At 40.5% G+C, this 21,116-nt stretch overlaps 1 protein-coding gene across 3 annotated transcripts in view; it reads right to left on the bottom strand.

Moving 5' to 3' along the window:
• Positions 1-242: 242 nt before the first annotated feature.
• zmp:0000000846 (tenascin) overlaps positions 243-21,116 on the bottom strand; it is a 59,282-nt gene continuing 38,408 nt past the window's right edge. For all 3 annotated transcript variants that reach the window (XM_040007284.1, XM_040007283.1, XM_040007282.1), the window contains 18 exons: positions 19,928-20,377; positions 18,128-18,403; positions 15,839-16,111; positions 15,411-15,686; positions 15,033-15,305; positions 11,874-12,182; positions 10,538-10,810; positions 10,158-10,280; positions 7,491-7,634; positions 7,266-7,385; positions 7,036-7,179; positions 5,687-5,817; positions 4,755-4,887; positions 4,211-4,362; positions 3,919-4,015; positions 3,670-3,831; positions 1,183-1,346; positions 243-986 (listed from right to left, as the gene is read on the bottom strand). In XM_040007284.1, the coding sequence (XP_039863218.1) occupies positions 876-986; positions 1,183-1,346; positions 3,670-3,831; positions 3,919-4,015; positions 4,211-4,362; positions 4,755-4,887; positions 5,687-5,817; positions 7,036-7,179; positions 7,266-7,385; positions 7,491-7,634; positions 10,158-10,280; positions 10,538-10,810; positions 11,874-12,182; positions 15,033-15,305; positions 15,411-15,686; positions 15,839-16,111; positions 18,128-18,403; positions 19,928-20,377 (3,611 nt within the window). In that variant the 3' untranslated portion in view covers positions 243-875. The remainder of the gene's footprint in view (positions 987-1,182; positions 1,347-3,669; positions 3,832-3,918; positions 4,016-4,210; positions 4,363-4,754; positions 4,888-5,686; positions 5,818-7,035; positions 7,180-7,265; positions 7,386-7,490; positions 7,635-10,157; positions 10,281-10,537; positions 10,811-11,873; positions 12,183-15,032; positions 15,306-15,410; positions 15,687-15,838; positions 16,112-18,127; positions 18,404-19,927; positions 20,378-21,116) is intronic.

The following is a 21,116-nucleotide window of genomic DNA, read 5'->3' on the forward strand; positions in this document are numbered from 1 at the left end:
AAGAATAAATGCAATTTAAGACCTTTAAAATTTGGTGCTTTTTACTGTTTTAAGACCCACGGCCACTGTGAATAATCTTTAACACTTACCATCAGCTGCCTGGTAATATTAGTCCTTCAGCTGCACTTAGCAGCAACACACAGGGCGCTCCTGTGCAGTACTGCACAGAGCAAACACTGCCATCTGCTGGGGTGGACGTGGTTCAGCTGGTCTGCCATAAGAAGAGCCACCACACGCTTGTATCAAACTAACATCTTCTTTTATTTGTATTGAAGGTTACAGAGCATCAGGTCTTTTTTTTTTCCTATCAAAATAAGTAAATCAAAATTCAAGCAAGAGTTCAATAGCTTCTTGGGGGGTGGGATAAGTGGGTTTGTACAGTAAACATATGACAATATTTAAGTTTTTAAGCTTTAAAGTTTTCATGTGATGCATCTAACCTGGTCAGTGTTTCCGTTTGAGATGGATGAGGCGAACGCTCTGATGCATGACTTCAGGGGATGTGCCTTTTGACATGTTACTGATTCAGTGAATCGTTTCAGATCCATTTTTAATTTTTTAAATTAATTTACTTAAATTTTTCTACAGGCTTTTGGTCCCAACAACACACATATGTCCGTTCGTGAATCAAACTTAGCATCTACTCTCTTTGGGAATGCAAAAATATACAATCACACACGGGAGAACTACACAAAAAACAACAAAAAACCCCCAGTTAATGATTCTCCAGGGTCTTTCCCCACATTGAAAACTCAGTCACAGTGTGGTGTGACTGCCTGTATGTGTGTTCGTGTGTTCGAGAGTGTCTTAAAGATGGGGGAGCACAGATGCTGATGCCTGGAGATGAGGTGTGAAGGAGAGAGGGCTTGATGAGTCTATGATCGCTTTTTTCTGCTCTCAAAATTTCTGAAGTTGGCCGGCCTTATCTTCATCTCTGCAAACTGGATCGAGTGTTCGTGGCCCTTCCAGTGGAACCAGTTGATCCCCTGTGGAAAAAACAACAACAACCCCCCCCCAAACAATACAAATCATCAGCTTTTCCTAAACTGCACATCCAGCAGTGAGCAGGGAGCAAGTTTCACTGGGAAAAATCTGATTTTCTCATTAGATAATTCAACTGCTTATGGCTCGTGTTATGGTTTACCACTTCATTTTCTGCGATGCGTGTGAAAGCGTTCGTACCTTACTGTGACTTTTGTCGCCATATTTCCCCATGAGGTTGACACGGTGACAGTTTTTATACCAAAAGGCGCCTTTGTAGGACAAGGCGCAGTTGGTCACAGCGATATCGTTATCATTGTCGTAAGTGGAGAAGGGCCGACCCTGGTGGTAGGTCATGGAGTCACCTGGTGGACAAATGAGTATTATTCAGTTAAGGCAGTCTGATGAGCTTAACTGGATTTGTCAAAGTGACTTTTCTTAGAAATAATTTGACATTCTAGGAAATACGTTCAGTTTATTGCCAAGAGTTTAATGAGAACATTCGTCACTGTCGAAACTGCACGATTTAAAATGCAGGATTAAATTATGTCTTTAAGGAAACAGCTGTGAGCTCGTTTGTACTTCAAAAGTCTGGAAAGATAAACCTAAGGTTTTAAGACAGAAAACTTCTTTTGAAAAAAAAATAATTCCCCCAAAAATTCTTTTGAATTATTTGTTGTTGTTTTCTAATAAACTGTGCAGACAAAATGTGATCAAAACGGGGATAGTGTCACATTTTCTAGTATTTCCAGATTTTGTCTTTTTTCTTCTTCTCCAGTGCATTCAATACCTTTGTACCCACAATCCTGAGGGACAAGCAGGAGTACACAGGTGTCAACCAACACCACGTGGATCCTGGACTACCTGGCAAGGTAGTCCATACTGCCATCAGTATGTAAGGATCCAGAAGTGTGTGTCTGATAGGGTCTTCTACAGGCGCCCCTCGGGGAACAGTTCTATTCTATTCTCCGTATACACCACAAGACTTCACCTGCAGCTCTGATCACTGCTTCCTGCAAAATTTCTTGGATGACTCAGCAGTTGTTGGTCTGATAACAGGGAGTACAGAGAAATTACTTTGTTGACGGGTGCCAGGAGAACCGCCTACAGATCAGGTACAAACATCCTCGACTTACATCCGTGAACATCCAGGTAATGGATGCTGAGCGCATCGACTTATATAAGTACCTAACACCCTAACTAGACTGGATTAACAATACAAAGGCCATCTGCAGGAAAGGACAGAACAGGCTGCATCTGCTATGGAGACTCGGTTCTTTTGGAGAGCAGGGGCATCTCTTGAGGACCTCCTATGACTCTGTGGTTGCATCGACCCTCACTTATGGTTTGCTCTGCAGGGCAGCAGTATCTGCTCTGGAGACAGGAAGAAAATGAACTGGCTGATCAAGAAGGCCAGCTCTGTTCTGGGATGCTAGCGGAGGTGGTGGGTGACAGCAGAATGGTGGCTAAGCTGTCATCCCTGCTAGAGAACACCTCCAACCCCCAGGCAGGTCACCCTGACAGCACCGAGCAGCTCCTTCAGTGACAGGCTGCTGCACCCACGGTGTGCAAAGGAGAAATATCTGAGGTCTTCCTTTCCAGCTGCTGTCAGATTGTACACGTGAAAATGCACCACACACTGTACATATTTCTGAAATGCCAAGTGTATCACTGTATCACATCTACATCTACATATCCATATATATATATACGTAAATAATATTTCTTCTGCCTTGTATAGTTTACATTTTTCTTCCGTTGTTGTTTCATCTATTTATTCCTGGTCTCTTCGTTCTGCTGCTCTAGCAATCTGAATTTCCCAACAATGGGACTAATAAAGCCTCTTATCTTATCTGGTTTTATCTTATCTTTCGTGGTGCCTACGTCTGAATCACTGAGTGTCTCAGGATCATAAGATTTTATGTCCCTATATTCACTTTATTAAACTTTAAAGAGGGCGATATAGCTGCTGAGACAGTTGTGTTCAGTGCAGTGCCCTCGTGTCTTGGCTCAGACTCAGATAACTGATCCGGATCAGTGGATGTGATCCAGACCTCTGTGTGTTCATATTTGAATCAAACTATCAGCCAAACTTTTACAAAGAACTTGTGAGCACCAGTGGTGTTTCTCCATTTCACAGCCAAAAGCTACGTTCACGAGTGTTAATATATGACGAGAATGGAACATTATTTTGACACAGGAGGAGTTACGAGCAGAAGACGCGCTGCGAACAATAAAACCTTTTATGAAGTTTCCATTTGTTTTGACGAGCCAGCTATTTCACGTGGTTATTAAATCCTTTGAAGGTGATCAAAATGCTCTTTTCAGGGATTTCTCCTGTGTCATCAGAACAGATCGACCAACCAACAAAAGTGCTAAACAAAAAGAAAAATTTATATTGTGACACTCAGAGTGAGTGTTTTTTTCCAACATGGATTAGTGTAAACTTTCAAGCAAATACTCTGTAATTAATTGGCTGTGAGTCAAAAAAATATTGACAGTATAAACATAAAATTTGGTTTCATTAAATAAACTAGACAAAAAAAATCTGCTTATTCTGAGAGGTTCAACTGAACTGAGCCTTTATTACACTTACTGGAAGGAAACAAGAGTGAATACCATTCTCTTGTCTAACGTTAAAGTACAAAGTAAATACTTGTCAGGCTATTTCATTAAAGTGATACCAACCTGCTGTTCCACTATATGTTCCTATGTAGATTTTATAGCGTGTCCTTGGCTCTGCAATTGTGAACTTGTCATATTGCGCGTAGGCGGTCTCCCCGTTGTCCCTCAAGTCCACTCGCAGCTCATAATGGCCTGAAGATGTGATTTTATGGAGGTTGGAGAGACCTACAACCCAAGTTTAATATGTGTGAGTAAGGAGGGCAGTGAGCGAGGGAAAGAAAGCAAATACGGCTCCAGAATGAGCGAGCTTACCCAGCCAGAACTCATCGTTCATGTTACCAAAGCCAGCCGTGTAGTTCTTCCAGTTCCTGAAGAATTCCAGGTTTCCATTCTGGCGTCTGAGGAAAACCTGAAGAGTACCGACTCTCATGAGTGTCAAAACAGCTTCACGACAATCATAATAAGCTAGGCTAAGGCCACTGTGGTGCTGTCTATCATTTGTCATCAGAAAAACAGGTGCCACATAAGCAGAATCATCAGGATTCAGCTTGAATAATGGTGTGAAACGGGCTTTATTTGGATTCCAGAAGGCTGATTTCCTCACCAGCCATCCTCCGCCATCTGTGGTCATGTCACAGTAAACCTGGATGGGCTGGCTCTCCTCTCCTCCAATATAGATGGTGTACAGACCAGAGGTCGTCTCTCCGTTCAGTAATATCTGAGCACAGTCCCGTGGGCGTCTGTACAACTGTCCGACTGAAAAGCACATATTAAAAAGGCATCGCGTTAGAGACCCTGAAGGATGCGCTCACTTATTTTTCGTCCCTGTTAAATAAACAAGGCATGAGGCTGTATATAGCATCCTGAGAGAGGACTACGGAACGGGGGAGGGCCAAACAAAGGAGAAAGAAGGTTATTTCATCTGGAGCTCAGACAGAAAGAAAAACAAGCACAGGTGATCTGGCTCCAATATCAGTGCAAATGAAAGGAATGCACATTAGAAGGTCTCTTTCTAATGTGCATCTGGACTGTTGCATAACAGCCAAACCCTTCACTTCTGAGAAAGCAGCGACAAGTCCAGTGCTCCCAATTTTCAGCTATACGTACACATTAATTAAGAAGAGGTTTGTGTGTGTTTTAATGCTTACGGGTAGTGAAGACGGTGGCCACGTGGCGACTCCTCTGGGCTCCAGCAGCAGCCTGCAGTCTCACATTGTACTCCGTGGAGCCAGTGAGCTGCGACATACTGTAAGATGATGCTGTTGGGCTTAGCATCACCTCCTGAATTCATGCAAGACACACACATTATTTACACCAATGGCATTTCTTAACTGATTACTATAGCGGCTCGAAGTGCAGGACACAGAAACATTTCAGAAAACATGACAACACCATGAACTTTGGAATGGATTGAACCCAAGAGCATTATGATGGGTTGATGTCATTTCCTTGTTCTATACTATTCCCTCAAACTGAAAGAAAGAAGACGAGATTGCAATCGTAAGGCAATATTTTAACAAAGAACACTGATAAGCTGGATTTCATAAACTACAGATGGTGAAAAAAAGGAGAAGGAATGCTGCACTGTGTCTGTTTCTGTTTCTGGGCATGCAGCTCTTGGAAATCATCCAGAACTCATCATGATATCATTTCTTATTGTTTGTGTTTTTTTTCTGTTTTCTGAAATGTTGTGCAAAATGCACATTAGGACCTAACAATCTATCAGTGCTCCAGATTTTACTTTTTAAATTTTACAAATAAAGGTTTTCTCAGCAAAGAAGCCTTGCAACAGCGATAAGAAAAAAAAAACCTTTTAACAGGAAGACATTGGCAGACTTTGTCTCAGGCAAGGCAAGGAAACAGGACAAAAATTCACTGTGGAGAAGAGTAACTAAATGCAAAATGGAGAGTGAAAAGAGAAATTCTCAGAGCATTATGGGAAGCCCCCTGCAGCCCAGGCCTATTGCAGCATAACTAAATGATCAGAAATTTGCGCTTTCAACGACAGTTAGAAAAACTGGAGAAACACGGCGAAACATATCTGTTGTCAAACGATGAAATGACACGGGCATGTACGTACCCTGATTGTTCCATCAGCAGAGGAGAAGCTGAGCATGTATCCAGTGACAGCAGCATGAGGTGGTCTCCACTTCAGAGTGGCGCTGTCAGTTTGAATATTCATAGCTATCAGATCGCGAGGAGGGTCCACATCTGCAAATACAGCATCACATTAATCATTCGGTACAGCTGATGTGGTTAAGAAATCAGCGCATGTTGCTTAAGGTTATATTGACGCTGATATACTACATATAAAAGATAGACAGAGACGTGGGAAAACCAGATGTTTCTATGGCAGGATTTTTTCAATCACAGGCAGATTCACCTCGAAGAATAAGCTACTTTTAATCTTTTTTTTACTCTAATGAGGCCCCTAAATTACAAAAACAAGACTTTAAATTAGCAAATGAGACCATAAACACATCAGGAAACTGTTCATAATATGGCTCAGAAATATGGGTGTAATTAAATTGAAGTTTGCTGTATTTTGTTTGAAATTACAATGTAATTATATATACAAATTCTTAAAGCTAGGTACACCAGAATAATGTGGTAACAAGTCAGTCTTTAACAAGAAACAAAGAAATAATTTTAATTTGTGGAAATTGAAGTAATGTGTAAGTAATGTTAAGAACTGCTACAGTTACAGAAAACGACATTGAACAAATTATGGTTTCGGGGCTGGAGTCGGCACCAGTAATGGACAGACAGCCAATTGGATCCTCCGGCTCAGTGCTGGTGAAATTGTTTTGGGTCTTGCACTTGACTTTTTTGTTCCATAATCCTCAGGATCATTTAAGAAATTCCAAATAACTGTCCTACTGTGTCCCACCTCAGCAGTGATGGCGCACTGCGAGAGATCCTGGTTATGCAGTTTAACAACCCAACTATGTCCAAAAAAGGAAAATTTTTTTGTCTTTGCCATGAGAAGGTCATCACAGTGTGACTACCTGCCAGAAAATGACAATGAATCCACATTTTTGCACAGATTTGGCCTTTTAAAGGCGTGTGGTCCTAAACTTTTGATCAGCTGTAAATCAGCCTGCTTCAGTTTAAGTGTTGTTGTCAATAAATTGCATGCTCAAAAACATGTTTTGTCTCACTCCCATTTCTTGTTGTTGCATATTGAAGTTCTTCTTGGAACCTTGTTAAGATCCAACCATGCAAAATAGGATTTTCTGCCATTTTTCCAGTGGTCTTAAACTTTTGACCGGGACTGTATAATTAAATTAGAATTTCAAATAAAATACAGTGAAATTCCATTTAATTCCAGGGAATTACATCTTTAGTAACAGGCCATATTATAGAGTGTTCCCCATCTTTTATATTAAGCAATACTTTTATACAATCTGGACATCTTTCTGTGTTTACCTGTGGTGAATTCGGTAACAGCAGAAGCACTCCTCTGAGCTTCTTTCATAGCATGAACTCCCACGGTGTAGTGGGTTGCTGGAACCAAGGAGTTCATCTCAAACTCCACAATGTTCCCAGAAACGTGCTCCACTGTTGGGGACACTATAGGGCAGGAATTAAATTATGTAATCAATATAAAGTCAGTTAAAATGAACAGAAAGCAAGCTCGTTTAAACTCAGAGACACACCAGAATCAGCACTGTAGGTAATGATGTAGCCATCAACAGTGGCGACAGATGGTTGCCACAGCAACAGGGCCGAAGTGTCCGTGACATTGATAACAGTAAGACCACGAGGTCTGTCCAAACCTGCGGGGCACGAGGAAGATCACAGAGAAAACGTGTGGGGTCAGTACATTTTTAACTGACTCCAGTGTTGCCGGAGTCAAGGCTGCATAAGAGAAAAAAGCCAACCTGTGGTCACAGTGTCTGTGCTGGGGTCACTTTCCTCCAGACCCTTCAGAGCACTGACGGTTACTTGGTACGTCTTTCCGGGAATCATATTGGGAAGCAAAGCCTCGAACATGCTGCCATCTACAGTCAATGTCATTGGGCTTCCTGTGGGGGAGAGAGAACAAACACATGTACTATTGATTCAAAGACAAGCTTGTCAAGAGGTGTCAGATTTTATCTATTGGTGTATTTCCACTGTACTGAACAAGATGTACTAAAGCTCTTCACGTACTTTGTGGTGGGTGGTGATAAATGTTTGAGTACTGGAGATTGAGGCCAAGAGAAGCCTTTGTAAGGCTGAGATAAATGCTTACGTCAACTAAAAAATGACAAACTGATTGCAATCACAGTGCGCCGTATTGCTAATGATAGTGTATTACTTTCATTACTCAAGAGCATGGTCCTATAATTTATGATTTATGATGATGAAGTGAGCTTCCTCAAAACTAGCAGCTAAAAACAAATTTGCTCTTGCTCCAAACTGCATGTCTGTACTCTGTAGATCAGGCGTGCGTAGATTTCCTGTGTTCAGCTTCTCATCCATGCTCATGTACTCACAAATCATCTTTGTGTGCTATGAATCGTGACACAAGAGCTAAATACATACAAACAAAAATATTTTTCTTTTTTCTTCGTTTTGTCATTGTTACACTATGTGTTTTATTCTATTGTTAAGTGTCCTTGGGTGTCTTGAAAGGCGCTCTTAAATAAAATTGATTAATATTATTATTAATAATACCTTGTTTGGCATTTCCTTTCTATCTGTTATTATCTAATAAAAGCAACAATCATTAAAGAGGATTTATTGCATATTTCATTAGTGGGCTCCATTGATGGATATTAAATATGGCTAAAGTTTCTAATAATGTGGTCAGTAGATTTGTAAATGATCCCCGTGAGTCAAAGGCTCAGACTTCAGACTGCACAAAACGCTGTGTGTCTGCTCTTGAGTCTCACTGATTGCATAGCGAGTGGATCGATTAGCAGGTTGTGACAGTTTAAACAGTAACCTTACCCACCTGCTGAAAGAAAGTTGGCTTAAAGGGAAGGGACCTTCTTTCACAGACTGGGTGAACTGAGGGGCTGCATCAAGTAAATAACTATTATATTGAACTGAATCATGCACAACTACTCTGGCAGAGTGGATAAAAAAATATTGAGCTGGAAATTGGTCTTCTTAAAAAAATATTTTTATAAGATGAAAAATCTCCAAGTAGTGCAGTGCCAATAGTATCAAATGATGTTGACAGTGAGACGTTCCCAGTTAGCCTGAGCAGGTATTTTACCTTTAAAAGGGTTTATATTTCCTTTCTTTCTGAACTTTGATATATAGCTCCCTCTTGTACAGATTTTGCATTGACAATAAACATATTGCACCATTTTTAGAATAGCTCGACAACTATGTGACTCTGTCACTGAACTATGGTAAAAGGTTGACCAGTAATTGAACCAAGGACATACTGTTAAAGGCCTTAATTTCATCTGGTGAGCCCACTAACCAATCAGCTGTCAGAAAGAAAGGCAGGATGAAGGGCTATAGCAGAAGCACAGGAACTCTGTACAAGCAGCACATGACAGGCATGTGACTTGAGTGCAGACGTGCAGCTTTGAGCAAGAGCAGAACAAATCTGCATACAGGGAGGGATCATTTCAGTTCTGGGAAGATCATTGAGTAGCTAAAGATGAAAATGAAAGCACACGTTTTCAAACAAAAGAACCATCCTCTTGAATAAAGAAAAAGAATTTTCCTCAAGATATTTACAATGTTTGCAATCTTAGATTAGCATGTTAGAAGTTTTGCTCCTAAGCCTGATGGGGAATGTCACTGACATGGATTTAAAAAAATCATGGAAAATTTAAGTTTTCCAGAGACTAGAAAAGCATCAGTATCACTGATGTCAGAGGAGTTGATACATTTTTTCAGATTTATTGAAAAGTGATATCTATAGACTTTTTGATATTTTATACATTTAAATGTATAAAATTCATTGTTTCCTGGACCAAATGTTTGCCAGTGTGACACCATTAGCATGGTAACACACCAGAAGTACCAACAGAACATCAAAAAGATTTTAATTCACTATTATCTTGAACGGTGCAATAATAAATAAATAAAAAACCTCGACCAAATAAGCATTAATAAATGTCACTGATCTGTACAGAATTCAGAATTCATCACACCTGTGAGTCAATGTGCATTGCACAGCAGTATTTTAACAGAATGTCAGCCATTACTGTAGTTCGAACAGTATGGAAACACGAGAGCAAACAACAAATGACATGCAAATAAAGTCCTCAGCGGTCCGCCTGTTTCCAGTGCTTAGCAGCGTTACACTGAGCCTAGTTTAGCGGGTTTGCCACCTGGAAGAGAGTCGCTCTTCTTCACATTCTGACTGTGTGAGAGCTGCACAGAGAAGTGAACGCTGTTACTGAAAGTCTGTTTCTGAAATTAGAAAGTGAAACTGAACTGATAAGTGGATTATTTTTGATATTATCACATGCATGTTTCTGACATGTCAACATCAGTATATCTGATGAACACGGACACAACAACGAAGCTAAAATTAAAACTGTTTAATTAAATTCAACCTTAAATGTAACTTGTATAAACAATGATTGACCTCTTACCTCCTTCAAATGGCACATAGGTGATGCGGTAGTTATCCACCGGAGAGCGAGGCATGGACCAGTGAACTACGGCTGAAGAGTCAGTCACTTCAGAGAAGTGAAGTCCTCTGGGAGTGCTGAGGCCTAGCAAAAAGCAAATGGATATGCGCAGAGAGCAAAAAAGCAAAGTAAAAACTGTAAGTATTGTAAGTAAGTATGTGAAAACACAGTTTTTCCCAAAAGGACGTTTTTCGACGGACGTGAAGTTTCAAAGAAACCAGAGGAATAAAGATGATTAGTGGGACACTGGGTTGAGTTCTCTGAAGTCGAATGTCGCACTGAAAACTCAGAAAGTTTGGTAGTTAACATGAGACTGCACACTCTACAGTTTTTCAGTATACCTGTCTGAACAACCCCTGTAATAGGTTGGGAGCGTCGATCCAGTGTGGCACCGTAAAGCTCGATTTCATACTCGGAGCCACCCATAAGTCCGGTTATGACCTTGGTTCGTTCATCGCCACGGACGCTGTGCTCTTGAGGATGGGCTAACCTTTTGCTGTCTCTTATTTTGATCACAAATCGGTCAAACAGATCTTCATTGGCAGTCCACGTCAGACGGAAACTGTCAGCTGTGACGTCTGAGACAAAGAGATGCTCCACTTCTGGCTCAGCCTCTGGTTAAACAGGGAAACATTAACGTTGCAGCGCGTCTGGTGATTTCCCAGCAATATTCATCACGTTCTGAGAAACACCCACAGGGATCAGTTTGGAAGAGGTCAGAAATCGGGCAAGACAGGATTAGGTTCCAGCCTGAGGGCCTTCTTGTCCACCGCCACCAATCTGCCATGCTTAGGCATCCATTAGTGTTAATCAGTAAAAAATACAGCGCATGGACTACAGAGGCATACGCTTGAATGAAAAGACAAGATGCTTTTTGTAGATGTCAGTCAACAGAAGGATTCTTTCGGAAGGATTTCAGCATACACTTGTTGAAATGCGTCCTCAAGGCCAGCCTGGATGCATTCAGTGCATTTAAAAGTAATGGCAGGTGACAAACGAGATTAGAAGCTAAATCAACAGACACTTCATGCTCAGAATATCTGCTGATTTATCCGTGTTTTCCTGCATATGAAAATGTCATTTTCGATTGAGTGGTTCATATCCATCCAGGGAGTTTGAACCTGATCTACAAACCAGCCTCACTAGGGAGTAACATGGTGCAATAATTGGATTTTGTCCATAGATATCTGTCTGACTATCAGCGATTAAAAATGCGAAGGAAAACACATTTTAAAATATGAAGACAAACAAATGTGCTTGCTCATATTTTGGAGGTAAGAAGAAACAGACGGGAGCTCAACACCTCTTCCTCTCGGTGACACAGCTGCATACCAAGGAGATGCTTAAAACCAAGGAAAAGTGAGGTCATACTGGAAAAAAAGTTTATCTGAGTTAGGGTTAGGTAAGAGTACTGAACTGAAGTCTCACCATCAAAACGTGGCACTGAGTTAGATGTATCCGTCCTCAGGCTAATTTTGTTACACAATGTCTTTTGTTGCGTGAAATGAATATCAGTGATTAGTAAATATCACAGAACTGCACCAGGTTGTGATAGTGAAACTGCAGAGCTGAAATGGTTATAATAGTTATACACGTATACACCCATGGTAGCTTCAACAAAGTCAGACACTGGACTTTGTAGTAAGACAGGAGGGCTTACAGTGCACTGAGTTGTACCTGTCACAGCCACTGCAGTCAGAGGCCGAGAGAGAAGCCCTGACTCTGACACCCCTGTCAGTCGGACCTCATAGCCTATGCCGGTAATGAGGCCCCCGATGTCCAGGTGACTTTGGTTTCCTGGCACAGTGAACTCCTGAGCCTTCAGCAGCCAGCCAGAGTCTGTCACCACTATGTGGAAATGGCTGAAGCCACCACTAGAGGGGGTTAGATTATCCTGCGGTAGCTGATGCTTCACCCCCCACGACACACGGAAGCCATAGGGGGTTATGTTGGAAATGGTCAAGTTTTCCACTTTAGGCAAAGGAGCTGAGAGGAATGTGGGTTTAATTGAATGGGAGGAAGGAGTGTGTGTGGGGGGAGGGGGAAGGGCAGGAGGGGGACGAGACTTCATTAGGAGGATAACGTGTGCAATGGTTGCAAAAGCAAATACAGACACAGTTCTTTTACAAGGTAATAGTTATAGGCCAAAACACACTAAGGGCAAATCTAGCATGCATCATAATTTAGTACTTTGTCCTCACACTATCTAAAGTGGCAAACACAGAAGTGCTAAAAAATGCAGTTCCTTGAATGGCCACTTAAGTCTGAGTTAGAGCACGAAACAAATGCAATTTTGGTGTTTTTGTGTATTGGTTTTCTTCATGACAATTGCACGTACGTTGCTCACTTTGACTGGCAGATATGCTGACACAGACGGTTGTAGCCAGCAGCCACTTAAGGCCCCAGTAACACAGTCCTAGAGACTTCTACTGGCAACCAATAGTTGCTGAGGAAAAAAATAAGTATTCCAGTGCTGTTGGAAGTTGAAGCCCAAATTACATGGGTCTTAGAGAAAAATGCAAATTACCTAACTGGTTTTCAGTTGGTTGTGGGAGGTGTTATTCCCTATTCCTCAATGCTTAATTGAAAGCCCCCAGTAGCCAAAGCTTCCTTAACTTGACCTGACCCAAACTATAAGGTTTTAAGCCTAATAAAAGTAGAGTAAGTGTCTATATACTGAATCCAAACTGAGAGCTGGTTCCATAGTAAAGTCTGATAGCTGAAGGCTCTGGTTCCGATTTTACTTTTGAAAGCTGTGGGGACAATTTTGAGAGCAAAGTGCTCTGTTAGGGTTAAAATATGTCAGGGCCTGAATATTCATTATTGTTATTTTGCGCATGACGGGAAGGATTTTAAATTCAGCTCTGAACAGACAGCCAACAAAGAGAAGCTATTATGGGAGAAATATCCTCTCTCCTTCTCGTCCTAATGGGTACTCTCACTGCAGTGGTCAACTGAAGGTTTTTGAAGGAGCTTTTAGAGTGACCTGATTATAATGAACTACAAAAGTCCAGCCTGGAAGTAATAAATGCATGAACTAGCTTTATCACTCTGAGACAGGATGATTCAGAATTTAGCAATATTGTGAAAATGAATGTAGGTAGTCCTCTACATTTGTTTAATGTGCATGCTGAAGATGCCTCACAGTGTTACTGGAGGCCAAGGTAACGTCATCTAACGCAAATATCTGTTTTAGGAATGACTACAATAACCTCATTTTTATCTGAATTTAAAAGTAGGAAATTAGAGGTCATCCATACCTTTATGTCTGTAGTTTATATTTAGATAAACCTGGGTGTCATCTGCATAGAAATTAAAATGTATGCAGTGTTTCCTAATAATAGGTATGTAAATGTAATTGGTCCTAGCAAAAAATCCTTTGTGAATAACGTCTTTGTGGGAAGAAGACTAGCCATTTAGTTGAATAAATTGGAGTCTATTTGAGAGATACGAGCTAAATCACTGCAGCATTGTAACTTTAATACCTGCACCATGTTTTAAAATATTGCTGGACTGAGGTCTGACAGGACAAGCACAGAGATGAGCCCACTGTCAAAGGCCATAAAAAGATCATTCAAAACCTTTAGTAGCTCTGTTTCTGTGCTATGATGCACTCTAAATCCTGAATGAAACTCTTGAAATAAACCATTGTTTTGCAAATGACCAGTTAACTGTTTGTCAGCTACTCTTACAAGAACTATTTTGAGGCCAAACAAAGATCTTCTAAATTAGTAAGATAATATTTCCTCTCTAACATTAAAGTGGCGCGTGGGAGGGCTCCACTTTGAGAGAAGCCACTAAAACCTAAAAAAAAAATAATTGAGGCTGTCATTTTGAACAACTACATGGATGTTAAACTTGCCTGAAATAATTGTTTTATCTGAACTGAGAAATAAATCAGATAAAAAGTCAAAGAAATCAACTTCAAATTCTGAGGACAAGCCAGGTGGATGATTATTAACACATAAAAATGGTTTATAACTTCTCCGGTTAGGGTGGAAAAGGTTAAGAGTCGGGTTTCTAAATTCTGTCTAGCTCTTTGGTTGATTAATAAGTTGGAGTGAAAGATGGTTAAAAGGTGCATGTATTACAAGATGTTAGCGTATCCTAAACGATTATCCTTCTTTCTCACTATTTGAATGACCATAATTTTCAAAATGGGCGTAGAATTTTCAGAATGGCTTGAAGCCCAAGAAGTTTTAAGTAAAAAGGTTTATTGCACTCGTACAGGAAGAGGGCATTGTGCCATTTTCCTATTGAGTCTTGAGGCTTTTTGAAACGTGATGGTTTGCCCTCTGGTGGCCATTAAATAGAATGCAGGTTTAAAGCACTTCCATACTGGTTTCTCTAGTCAGGGGTGTTGAACTCCAGGCCACGAGGGCCGGTGTCCTGCAGGTTTTAGATCTCACCCTGGGTCAACACACCTGAATCAAATGAACAGCTCATTACCAGGCCTCTGGAGAACTACAAGACATGTTGAGGAGGTCGTTTGGCATTTAAATCGGCTGTGTTGGATCAAGGACACATCTAAAACCTGCAGGACACCGCCCCTCGAGGCCTGGAGTTCGACACCACATCTGTTTTAAACTGACTATGAATGTTTCAAGCATCAACAAATGCTTGCTGATTATGAGCGTCAGAAAAAAAACAAAAGCTGCTTGTGATGCATGTCAGCTTTGCTCTTAAGGTGTTTCGGGATTTTGACCTGCATATTGAATTCATTTAATTATCCTGCTAAGTTAAACTGATAAAAGGAGCTAAATTCCTTTTTAGTTTTGATGGAAAAAAGTATACTTGAAATATTAGAATAAAAGATATGAGTAAAATACGTAGTACCTGTGACAGCGTGGGCTAACACTGTGGGGGTGTGACGCCCATGAGAAATACCGTATAGTTCAATATCATAGCCTGTAGCATCCATCAGGTTAGTGACTGTAATGTTACGGACATCACCAGGCAATCTGAACTCCAGTGTCTCAGACTGCTGCTCAGAATCACTGACTCGGATAACAAAGCCATCAAAATGACCTGACACAGTGCTCCAGGACAAGCTGAGGTTATGTGGACTCGCAGATGAAGCAGCTATGGGCCCCAACTGTGGGATGTCCTCTGAATAAAAAAAGAACACGGCTTTTCAGTTATGTCGTCCTGCATACATGTACATAACAATGTAGGCGGCATGTCCAGTGTCAGGAAATGTAAGTCATGTGATACCTGTTGAAGCTACAGCAAATAGGGGTTGTGTGTTCTGGCCATCAACACCAGTGGCATACAGCTTTATGTTGTAGCCCGTGCTCGCTTTGAGCCCCGTCATTACTGTGGAGCGCACGTCTCCAGGCAGAGCGCGCCCCATTGCCTGCGAGGGCAAAGCAGACTCTCTGACTTCTACTATAAACTTATCAAAAGCCTTCTCTCTTGTCCGCCAAGACAGAGAGAATCTGTCTGAGGTAATGTTAGAAACAACTAGCTTGGACAAATCAGGCTCTTCAGCTACAGGGGAGAGAAAATATAAAATATATGCATTTATTAAAAAAAAAGGATAACACATGTATTTGTCACTTTAAAACCCAAGTCAACTTTAGAGTGAAGGTAACAACAATTCTCTTGGAGACTAATGATTTGATACACATAAAACCGATTACCTGTCGATGCAACAATACTGACTGCACTCGTTCTGGATCCCTTGTACGTTCCATAGAGGTAGGCTATGTAATCAGTGCTGGGCCTGAGCCCTGTGACATCATAGGACTTTACATCATGGGATATGTTATACTCCTTTGGCTCCATCAGCCAATCAGAATCAATTATCTCCAGGACAAAACCATCAAACTCTCCTTCAGTGCCATTCCAGAGGATTGAAAAGCTCTCTGACGTTAAGTTCATGATATATATTTTGCCAACCACTGGTTGATTCACTAAAGAAAGAAACCATGATTAGATTGTCACCAAGGCATTTATGCAGAAAATGTTATTATTAAATGACAAGTAAATGATTAGAAATTGATCTTTTTCTAGAAAGGAATACGTTTAGCGTTACGGGACGCTCACCACCACCAACAGTAACTGTTGACAGTCTGAGAAGCTGTGATTAAATACATGCATGTATTTTTTTTGCATTAAACGCAAAGCAAAAATCCTGCACCACAGTTATTTAAACACAATTAGATTCAGGATTTTTTAAACAGAAACACAATCTTCACAATTCTAACTGTGGCTGCCACCGCAATAGGTTTGCAATACACAACCATGAGGCAACTGAAGCACAGACTTTTCAAATTTAATTCAAGGGGAACAAGAATGATGAGGTAAATATTAAAAATCCGCCCGTATCCTGGATTCCAAAAAAAGCTGGACCACTTCTAAAACTGAAAGCGTATGGAGATACCCGATGATTTCAAACATATAGAAACACCGTAAAACACAGTGAAGAGAGTATGTACAGCCATGCATGGTTTCTAAAGCTACCAGGCCAGACGTGTTTATTGCTAATGTGACCGAACACAGAAGCAGCTGGACAATTTCTGAAGTATGCAGAGCTTTATTGTCTCTGGTGATTCAGCCAAATGCAGCAAAGCTGATTGGATAGCATTTTACGGAGAATACTATGAAAGCAATTCAACTCAACATTTAAAAAGCACTGCGCATTAAAATGGCTGTGATTTCTCAGCTGTGGCAATGCAGCATTCTTGTTTCACCTTGTAAATTAAAGTTGAAAGTCTGTGTTTGAATTGTATCTCAGTGTGTCCCTTAATATTGCTTGTAGAGCCGTGTTCAAAATTAAGAGAATTGTGTCACTGTAAAAATATTGGAAACCAAATATACTCTTTTCTTTACCTTGAATATAAGCAACATGTAAAGCCAAGGAGAGGAACTCAAAAGGCCTTCAAAATTACCTGCAAGTTTGAGTTGTTAATCACTGACTTAAATTTCAAAATGTGATTAAGCAGATTTCATGCACATGTAGCATGGTTTGGGCATGTTAATGCTGATCAATTCAATGCATAATGCTGCATCAAAGCAATTCAAAGCAGATGAGTTAGAGAGCTAGTTAAACTTCATTTACATGTTGCAGGAAATATAGTCCTTACATGCAAGCATGCACTAAAAACAAAATTCAGATGTAAATCGAGGTGATGCTACTGTTAGCTTCGTTTTATGTTATTAGCTTTTTACCTTGATAGTAACAAGAAGATTTAATCATTTGCCACCTAGCAGTCCAAAAGGAAATGACCTGTGTTTACTTTGACGTTCCGTGAAAATAAACTTCATCAGAATCCACAAAACCACCCCAGCGTCATTCACACAAACTGAAAGATGACATGGATACTCACGCATACTGTGAGCGCTTGCACATCGACGGGGAAATGATGGGTCATGGTTAATCAATTATACGCTGAATGAGGGCTGATGAGATGAAATGAGATTATCGCACTGTTGCTGTAGGACTGGCGGGGGAGGCTGAGAGTTATTGGTTTGCTTTTGCAATCATTGCAGCACATCAGCGCCAGACCGGACCACGATGCAGGGATGGCGGGGGGGGGGCTTCATGCACTTTGGGATAAGGGGAGCAGTCGGAGGTAAGTCAAGGGGTTTGGGTCAGTGATGAGGCACATGTACGCATCACCCTGCCCTCTCTCAGCTAGACAGAATCAGTGGCTGGAGGGTGAGGAATGGTAAACGGCATGTTGGTTAAGATGAAGCAGTAAAGTGCACTGTGTCCAGGGTGTTGGACATTGAGGCCATAAACAACAATTGGGTTATTATCATGATGTTCTTGTTTCATGCTGCGAGGTGAAGATGCTCCACTGAGAGTGAGACAACAGAGCTATTTATGTGTATGCTTCACAGATGTTGACTTTAGTAGAAATTATTCATGGAAAAGAAGGACAGTTTAGAGGACAAAAGGCTGCAACGCTGCAAGTTGCAGGTACCTGTGGTGGCTTCACTGTACACAGGTTCAAGGAAGGAGCCCTGATACATCCCATACAGGCCAACCATGTAGCTGGTGTTGGGATTCAGCCCAGAGATACCCAGGCTCAAAGCGTCTCCGGACAGAGTGAGGTTCTGGCTCTCTGCAAAATTCTCCAGGTTTGTTACCTCAATCACAAAGCTGTCAAAGTCCCCACTCGTGGGGCTCCAGGACGCAGTGAAGCCATCCCATGTTATGTCAGAGATGGTGAGGTTCACCACCATTGGCGTCAGCATCTCTGGTAGATAGACATATCAGACTGGGGTCAGCTGGACAGGAAGATGGATTATGCATTTCATTTTAAGGCGAAAAAAAAAAAAAGGACATCAGGAGTATGAGGAGCACAGTGGGGGAAAAATCTCAGATTTTGAGATAAAATTGCAAACACTTGAACACATAAAAGTGATGATCACCTCTTTCATTGAATTTTGAGTGTTTTAATCATCCTTGTTACATCTGTGGTGTTAGCGGTCAAGAGTGACCGCCGTAGCAAATGAATGGGAATCCACTCAACCTCTCCCCCATTGGCTGAATGACCTACTGAACAACCCACTGAACGGCCCACTCAACTGAATTTCGTGGTGAAAAATGTTTGTGTTAATTTAAAACAGACCGCTCAATTTTGACCAGGAACACTAAAGTAAGGGGGGTGGGGTGCACAAAACTGGAGGGTTAAATTCTCCCCATCTTTTTGTCCCACCGAAGGGCAGAAAATGTGTAATTGGTTCTGTTTGCTTGTCTTTTGTCTGTCTGCCTGTTTGTTAGTTAGCAGTCTAACATCAACAGTTATCAAGATATTATTTTGAAATTTTGTCAAATGGTGGATACCAATAATAGCTTAAGCACATTTTTGGTGAAGGTCAAGGTCATGCCAAATATAAAAAAATCAGTAAAAACTTAATATTATGCAGAATTTTTTAAGGATTGACTTAAAACTAGTACCTAGATTGGCTAAGCATTTGACCTTGACCTTTACTATTAGCGCCCAAGGACAAAGTTAAAATATTTCAAGAAGCCATATCAAGTGATATATCATATGAACATCACAGGCTGACATCATCATGTTGTAATAAAAACATAATAAAGCATCAAACGTTTAGTATCGTAAGAGTCCTTTGAGGGACTTGTGAAATAAAATAAAAAAATAAAATAAAATTCCTAAATATTGAACAATATTAAACTCTAATCATTTTAATCACAAAATAATTTTTCAAAAAAGTTTTACACTCTTAATTAAAATGTTTGATATTAAAGTATTGAATGTTGTATATTTGATATATTGCAGTATATTGTATATTTACAATATATTTGACATTAGAGTCAAAATTGAATACTAATATTTAATTTTGAGTTCATTATCAGAATTAAATAATATATTCTTAATATAATTTGAAGTATTCTAACTTTTAACAAATTCTACCAACAACAGGTTAGAACTTTCCTTCATTTGACATCACTTTTATATTGTTCGTTTAAGTTCAACTACAAACAACTTTCAAAATTAGAAGTCTCTTTGTTAAATGCACATTAAATCTCAAAATCTCAGATTTTTTGTGGACCTAATACTTTGTTGTGAGGATTTAAAAGTTCAGCAAAAGACAAGATTAGATCAATGAGGATTATCTTTTACAATAAAACATGAAGTATCTGTGGAAAAAGAAATGATTGAACCATTCTGAAATGTTCAGACATAGGAGATAAAAGATATGATGATGATGGATTGAGATGAAGGGCTACAATAAGAAATATTTGTTCCATGTACCTGTAGTAGCAAAAACTCTGAGAGGTAAAGATCGCTCCCCTTCCACCAGCCCTTGCAATGTAATATCATAGTGTGTAGCAGGGGACAACCCTTCTATTTCAGCCTTCCTCATATTTCCTGGTACCGTGGTCACACGAGGTTGCGTTGTTGCTGACGGAGCAGTAAGCTCCACCAAAAAGCTATCGAACGCCTCATCGGGCGCGGACCATGCCAGCTTTACACTAGTGGCGGTAACACTGACTGTGAGATCCCCGAGTAGGTCCAAGCCTGAGCTGTCAGGCTCGGCACCGGAGCTTATCCCGCCAGAATCAGAAGTGGAAGTTACTTCATTATTTAGAGTATCGAGGATGTCTGGGTTTTGAACAGCTTCATTATCCGGAACAGACTGTGGGAGCGTTGAGGCATCTTTGATACTCAGCGTAAGCACATCTGGAGATGTGGGCTTGGGTGCTAAGTGAATAAAAGAAGGTTAAAGAATGAATTTCTTATTGGCTCTGCTGGAAACTGTAAAAAGATCATGTGAAGAAAAACAATGGGTTAACATAAAAATATAATAATTCTGCTCAAAATGCTGTCCTTATTCTACCTGAATCATGGATATATTATGACGGCTAAATCATCAAGCCATTGCTAAGGCATTAATGACACCTGAAGCAGGGTCATTAACTTTCTGAAGACTCTGCATAGTCCACTGGTGTGAAAGTATACAGTTGTCTTCAAATTAAGTTGAAGCCATGCACAGCCACGTTCTTTCGGCTTTTGTAAAACACAACTGAGGAGTCTTAGTCATGAGACATGCAGGCGACCTGGTTTAATTTGCTATTAGAGAATCACTCATCTCTCTAAACGGGGTTAATGATGGGACAAGGCTTTAATTTAAAAGCTCAGGTACAAGAAGAAACTGGGACAACCAGCTCAGTAGAAAACCAGTGTGCTTGATAGCTTTAATAATCCAGGCTAGACACTGATGCCACTGTGGATTTCTTCTTGCATTTGAACTTTGGGAACCAAAGAATCAAACGAGATGGGTTTTTGTAAAAACAGAGACATTTGTTAGGTTCAAATGGACTCATGCCAAAGGTTATGCAGATGATGGTTTCAGTGAAAAAAAAAGTCTTGTGAAATCTGGGAAGAAAGAATCCAGCATGCAAGCCATATCAGTCTGGCCTCTAATCAAAAGCTTCCACTG

This window comes from Simochromis diagramma, unplaced genomic scaffold (genome assembly GCF_900408965.1).
Source record: "Simochromis diagramma unplaced genomic scaffold, fSimDia1.1 OVJJ01000682.1, whole genome shotgun sequence".
Taxonomy (NCBI): domain Eukaryota; kingdom Metazoa; phylum Chordata; class Actinopteri; order Cichliformes; family Cichlidae; genus Simochromis; species Simochromis diagramma.